The 6,975-nt window shown below is 49.7% G+C and overlaps 1 protein-coding gene across 1 annotated transcript in view; it reads right to left on the bottom strand.

Moving 5' to 3' along the window:
- Rsph6a (radial spoke head 6 homolog A) overlaps window positions 1–6,975 on the bottom strand; it is a 19,751-nt gene that overhangs the window by 1,997 nt on the left and 10,779 nt on the right. The window contains exons 4-5 of the mRNA XM_004644401.2: window positions 5,242–5,386; window positions 4,666–4,783 (exon numbers count right to left, since the gene is read on the bottom strand). Coding sequence (XP_004644458.1) covers window positions 4,666–4,783; window positions 5,242–5,386 — 263 coding nt within the window. The remainder of the gene's footprint in view (window positions 1–4,665; window positions 4,784–5,241; window positions 5,387–6,975) is intronic.

Genomic DNA, 6,975 nt, shown 5'->3' with positions numbered 1-6,975 from the left:
GCTGTGCTGTGCCTGAGCAGGCTGGTCAGCCCTTGTTTGTTTATTTTTGAGCTAGGGTCTCACTATGCAGTCCAGGCTGGCCTCAAACTCATGGTGATCCTCCTGCTTCAGCCTTCCAAGTGCTAGGATTACAGGCATGAGCCACTGTGCGTGGCAATGTGCATCTCAATTTGGACACTAAATTTTCACCAGAAATATCTAGCCTGTATTGAGATAATTAGAAATATTTTTCCCCCCTTGAGACAGGGCTTCACTTTGTAGTGTAAGCTGGCCTGGAACTCATTATGTAGTCTAGACTAGCCTCAAATGCATGGTGATGCTCCTGCCTCAGCCTCCTGAGTGCTGGGAATACAGGTGTGGGTCACCACACCCAGCTTAACTGAGCATGTACAAGCTGGACAAGTGTCCTACCGCTGAGCTCTTGAGGACTTAGTACGAAACAGAGAATATAAAATAGCTCACTGGGGCCAGGGAGCTGGCTCGGAGGTCTAAGCGCCTGTCTGGTAAGCACCAGGACCCAGGCTTGACCCCTGGTACCACATGCTGGACCGATGAAACCAGGCAGACCACTGTGAGTCTGAGCTGTGTATCCAGACCCTGTACCAAATAAATCAATAGATCTTAAAAAGAAAAAAATAGGGCCACAGAGATAGCTCAGCGGTCTAAGTGGCTGCCTAGGCAAGTTGAGGACCGTAGCACATGCCACACTGGTGCCACCCTCAGGTGCTGGAAGCCAGCCACCAAGACCAGGCTGGTGGTACAGGCCTATAATCCCAGCGATAGAAGGCTGAAATAGGAGAATCATTACAAGTCCAAACTGAGTAGTGAGACCCTGTACCAAATACATAATTTTTTTTTTAAAAAAGCACATTAATGATTTCACATTTTATTGTTGTTTTGCGGCACCAGGGATTGAACTCAGGACCTTGTCCTTGCCAGGCAGGTACTTATACAACTGAGCCAACTCCCCAGCCCCCAGTGATTTCACTTTTTTTTCTTTTGCAGAACTGGGGATTGAGCTCAGACCCTTGCGCTTGCCAGGGAAGTGCTTATTCTACTGAGCCATCTGCCCGGCCCTGATTTCACATTATTGATTTCATGCTTTAATTATTATTATTATTATTTTATTTTATTTTATTTTATTTTGTGGTACTAGGGATTGAACTCAGGACCTTGCACATGCCAGGCAAGTGCTTATTCTACTGAGCTATCTCCCCAGCCCTCATGCTTTAATTATAACCTAGATTTTATATATAAAATTAGAATTAATTTTATTAGAATGAATTTTATTTACTTATCTTCATTTTTTGAATATACCTACTATAGCTTACTTACTTTCTTTCCTTCTTTTTGGTACCACTGGAACTTGGCCTCGTGCTTGCCAGGCAGGCACTGTGCTGCTGAGCTACATCCCCAGCCAAGCATTTAAAATTATCTTCTGTAGTTCTTTTTTGTTTTTTGTCTTTTTTAGATAAGATTTCACTATACAGTTCAGGGTGGCCTTGAACTCATTCTGCAGCCCCGGCTGGCCTCGATGCCTCCAACTCATGCAAACTTCTCGCCTCAGCCCCCAGAGTGCTGGGCTTACAGACAGGTGCCACCATGCCCAGATAAAATTATCTGATGTAGTTATTTATGTTGCTCTAGGTGCTGGGGCCCAGAAGGGAGCAAAGCAGACGAGCTTCCTGGCCTGGTGCCACACTCCTGCTGGAAGGCTGGGCATACACACAGCCACAGGCCCAGGCCTCACCCTCCATTCTGCCTTGCTCCATAATTCAAACTAGAAGAGGAGAAAGGAGGCTAACAAAGGAACAAGGAGCAACAGAGACAGGGAGAGGGTGAAGAGAAGAAGGGGGGAGGGCGGGGGGAGGGAGAGACGGGCTGAGGCCCTGAGATCCAGAGCTGGGGTCCTGGAGGAGCAGTTTCGCTCTGACCTTATTTCCAGGCTTTGCTGTTCCAGAGAGCATTGTTTTTCTGTGGTGCCTCGCGCCTCTTGGCACACAGCCACCCTGTCAGCTCCAGGTCCCCGCCTCCCCTGGCTCATGTGGACCCTGAACCAGCAATCAGCTTCACTTGTAGCTGTTTACTCTTTTTTTTTTTTTTTTTGCGGAACCAGGGATTGAACTCAGACTCTTGTGCTTGCCAGGGAAGTACTTATTCTACTGAGCCATCTTCCCGGCCCCTTGTAGCTGTTTAAAAATGCCAGATCTCACCAGGCAGGGGTCACACATGTAACACCAGTACTTGAGGAGGCTGAAGAAGGAGCCAGAGAGATAGCAGCATAAGCGCCTGCCTGACAAGCATATGGTCCTGAGTTCAATTCCAAGGACCAAACAGGAAAAAAGAAAAGAATGAACAGAAAAGAAAAAGAAAAAGGAGGTTGAATTTTGGCCCCAACCTTCTAAGGTCAATTAAGACTCAGAACATATGAGAACTTGTACCGTAATGTCATGTAACTCAGTAGTGTCCCAAATTTTCTGATCAAGGAGATTATGGGGTCAAAGAGGAAAGTGATGGATGATGTAGAGTGTGCCTAAGGAGAGTCACATGGAGAGAAAACATTCTTTCAGGCTTTCACAGAGAGCACATTGGCCAAGCAATGGCTGTGACTCATCCACATGGCTGACACTGACAAAGGTTCTACAATCTGAGGTACAGGATCTCAGGATAAATCCTGAGGGGATTTCACTGACCTTATCAGACCCAAAAGCTACAACTCTTGTTGCACAGGACCTGCTTTACCTTGGTCTTAACCATCCAGTAGAAAAGTATGAAGACGAAATATAGGAAGTAAAGCCATGCTGTTATGTTGATCTGTGGGGGACTCAGGTCAATAATTTCTGACATTGCCAGTTAAACAGAAGACCCAATGCTATTATGGGCTACTGGACTCTTTTAGAATATTTTGCTGAGTTTACACACCTATAATATTCAATAACGGAACTTAACAAAAAAAGGGTATACAGATGAATGTCCATTTTGTATCTGTGTATTCAAAGTGGTTAGGATAGATATATAGTTACATTCTCTTAATGATAGAATGATTTGTTCTAATGGTGTTTGTAAATAGGATCTCAAGTCCGCATCTTGTACAGCAATTAACCACTAAGAAGAATGTATGCAGTGTGTTAATTATTGAAACTGTCCTAGCGATTTGATTTGAAACTGTCTCATTGCTATTTGTTTATCAATAAAAATATGAAAAAGAAAGAAAGAAAAAGGAGGTTGAGGAGGGAGGATTGCTTCAAGTTCACAGGCAGCCTGAGCTACATAGCAAGACCCCATCTCCTCCCCACATACACACACACGCACACATGCAAAGCCAAATCTCACCAAGCATGGTGGAGCCAGGCATGTTGGTGTATGCCTGTAATCCCAGCACTTTGAAAGGCTGAGGATCTCAAATTGGAGCCCAAGCTGGGCAATTTAGTGAGAATCAGAGAAAGAAGGAAAGAAAAATGAAACGAAACGAAAAGAAAATGTTGCTCAGTGGAAAGGCCCTGGGTTCAAGCCCAGTGGTGGGGAGGGCCCTGAATCCCAGGCTCCATCCCAGACCTGCACAACCAGAATCTGGGTCCCCAGCAGACGGCCTTGAGCCCTCACATTCACAGCGTGGGAGGCTGTGGTCTTCGCTGTGCCTTAGGCTGTGCCTGCTACCTCTTTCCTCTGAGATTTCCGCTCACAGGTGCTCAGCGCCCCCTCGTCCTTCCCTGATGCCCTAAAACATGACAGGCGCGGTAGGTACTCCCTGCATCACAGCTGGCAGTGGTGACAGCTCAGGGTGTTTTATATCGGATAGCTACAGCTATGTGGAGGAGTAGGGGTAGATAGAAGGGCCGATGGGGTGTGGATGGGGAGGCAAGTAGAACCCTAAGTTTGGAGCCTTTGATCCACAGATACACTGGTAAATTAGGGAGTGGCTGGAAGAAAGGGTTTAGCAAAAGCAAGCATGCCATTTCCCAGCTTTTGGAGGAGAAAAAGACAGCCAAGAAGTGACTGAAGTGTCAAGATGACCTGAAATCTCACCCAGTATAGGGTTGACTGCAGCGAAACTTGGCAGGTGGGGAAAAGGGCAACCTATGCAAAAGCCGCTGCCGCCTGCTGGACCGAGCTGGTAGTGCACCCGCCTGGGCCTGAGCCGAGGGGCTCGCGCCTGCCCCATGCTGAGACACTGTGGTGGAACTATACAGATCGGGCAGCTGGGTGACTCTGCCTTGTCAATCTTTTGGGAGCAACTGGGGGCCATCCTGGTGGGGAGAATTTCCACTTCCAGATGGGAAGGGACCAGTCCAGGGACTCAGAAGAGTCAGGTCCCCCTTGTCCAAAAGAGCCCCCAGCCCAGTGGGAAGGAGACTGGGGATCCAGGTCCGACTTCCCTAAGTGCTGTGTGACCCTGTACCATGCCCTTCCCCTCTCGGACCCTCTATTGTTTCATTTGAGACGTCTTGTTGTTGAGTGACCTTCCTGCTTCAGCCTCCAAAAAGTACCAGAGACTACAACTCCTGCCATTGGTCCAGCTTGGACTTATTTTAGCCCCAGTGGGACCCTTGGCAGGGAGTTAGGAGCTCAGGTGAGGGGTTCCTCCCAATCTGCCCTTGCTGGGGAGATGCCAGCTCCAAAGGAGGTCTGAGTGGGCCCCATAGGGAGGGATGGGAGAAGCCATACTTGCCACTGGCGAAGGCGTAGGCTCCCGGCCACAGGTTGGAGCGCACCACGGCGACAGAGTACTGCGGGCAGAGGGTGCAGGACACGCGGGTGGTCCAGGGCGACATGTTCATGATTTCTGCATTGGGAGGTGGAGAAGCACGGAGTCAGGGGTCCCCACACCCTGCACAGAGCTCTGGGGTGGAGGGGGAGAAGGAAGGGAGAGAAGAAACCCAGAGTGCCCCGGGCAGCTGCTGGGATGATGGCGCAGGGTGCCCCGTGGGAACCAGAGTGGGCTCGCAACCTCTGTCGGGAGCCTCAGTGGCAGCACCCAGAGACGGAGATACCCAGCTGGCATATGTGGCATCCCTCGATGGCTAGGTTCAAATCCCTCCCCACCCCACCTCCCCTTCCTCTTCCCCCCATTGGCCTCTCCCAAGACCATATGCAGAGGTCCAGGCAGCCACCGGTGAAGCAGAGGGGGCCGTGCCCAAGAGACGCGAACTAAGAGGACCCGAAGTTCTGCCTGGCCTTCCTCTGTGCCGCCCCCTCCTTGCGGATGAGGATGAGGATGAAGAGGATCAGGGAGACCCTCACCTGCATCTTCTGAGAGTGGGGTCAGTAGCGGGGGCCCGATCTCCTGCTCCACTTCATCCGGGCCCTCGTCGCCCTTCTCCTCCTCCTCCCCCAGCTCCTCCTCCTCGTCTGACTTCTGCAAAGGGTTCACCCAAGTACAGCGGCCCTGGAGGGGGGGATCAGGTGGGACACCAGCTGGGGAGGTGGGGACTCTGGCCTCGCTCCAGCTGGGAATGAGCCCATTCCTCCCTTCATGGGTTGTCACCTGCTTCTGCAATGAGCACCTCCCGGGGGCAGGCTGTGTTCTGGGTGACAGGGACTAACTCCGGAGAAAGGGGACGGCTGTCTCTGCCTGTGCACCACACTCTGCAGCCACAACCTCTGTCTGCTCACCTGCAATGGGCCCCCCAGGGCGCGGCTCGGGTGGCATTGAAGTGGGGCTCAGGAGCTCCTTTTTTTTTTTTTTTTGCAGACCCACGGATTGAACTCAGGCCCTTGCTCTTGCCAGGCAAGCACTTATTCTTCCGAGCCATCTCCCGGCCCCCAAGAGCCTCTTGAGAGCCAAGAATAGCTTCTTTTCCACTTTTTGTTTGGGCTTTTTCTCTGTGTGCGCCTGACCATGGGTGCATGCCTGCGTGTGTGTGCGTGTGTGCGCAGGACAGAACCTAGGGCTTTAAACGCACTAGACAAGTGCTTTGCCAGTGAGCCACAGCCCAGGCTTGAATACTTGTTGTTATTGTTGTTGTTTGTTTGGTACCAGGAATCAAACTCAGGACCTCGCGCTTGCCAGGCAGGCACTTGCGCCACCCAGCTATATCACCAGCTCCCCCTTTTTTCTTTCTTTCTTTCCTTTTTTTTTTTTTGAGACAGGGTCTCCCTCTGTAATTCAGGTTGGTCTTGAACTCACAATGTAGCCCAGGCTGGCCTTGAATTCATGGAGCCTCTCCTGCCTCAGCTGTAAGTGCTGGGATGACAGGCACATGCTCCCACCTCTGCCCAGTCCTGAATACAACTTAAATGAACGCATGAGCAACCACAGGAGAACTGACTCTCATTTCATCTGCTAGGAAATGGGCTGGTAGTTGCACTACTCTCTAAAGGAGTTAAGTGGGGGCTGGTGAGATGGCTCAGTGGTCTAAAGCACCTACTTAGAACAAGTTTAGCAGAGCACAGGGACCATGGTTCAATCCCCCAGCACCACATGCCAGCCAGCCCCGCCCCCTGGTGCGCTGAGCTGGCCACACACACACACACACACACACACACACACACACATAAATAAAGGAGTTAAGTGGATTCAATAAAACACTGTAAGGGCTGGGGAGATAGCCCAGTTGAATAAGTGCTTGCCTGGCAAGTGCAAGGACCTGAGTTCAATCTCCGGTTCCACAAAAAATGAATAAATAAATAAAATTAAAAAATAAAACCCTTGGGGCCGGGGAGACAGCTCAGTGGAATAAGCGCTTCCCTGGCAAGCGCCAAGGGCCTGAGTTCAATCCCCGGTTCTGCAAAATAAAATAAAATAAAATAAAACCCTGTAGAATCAACAATTGTTTAAGTAGATAATCAAAAGTTCCTAGAACCCAGTGGCCTTTTGTTTTATTTTATTTTTCAGTATTAATGATTGAAAAAAAAATGATGATTATTGAACTGAGGACCTTCCCACTGACATACATCTCCACAGCATTTTTATTTTATTTTATTTTATTTGCAGAACCAAGGATTGAACTCAGGCCCTCACGCTTACCAGGGAAG

Source organism: Octodon degus, unplaced genomic scaffold, assembly GCF_000260255.1.
Source record: "Octodon degus isolate 3935 unplaced genomic scaffold, OctDeg1.0 scaffold00197, whole genome shotgun sequence".
Lineage (NCBI taxonomy): Eukaryota > Metazoa > Chordata > Mammalia > Rodentia > Octodontidae > Octodon > Octodon degus.
The sequence above is the reverse complement of the archived record's forward strand: the minus strand, read 5'-3'. Positions and strand labels throughout refer to the sequence as shown.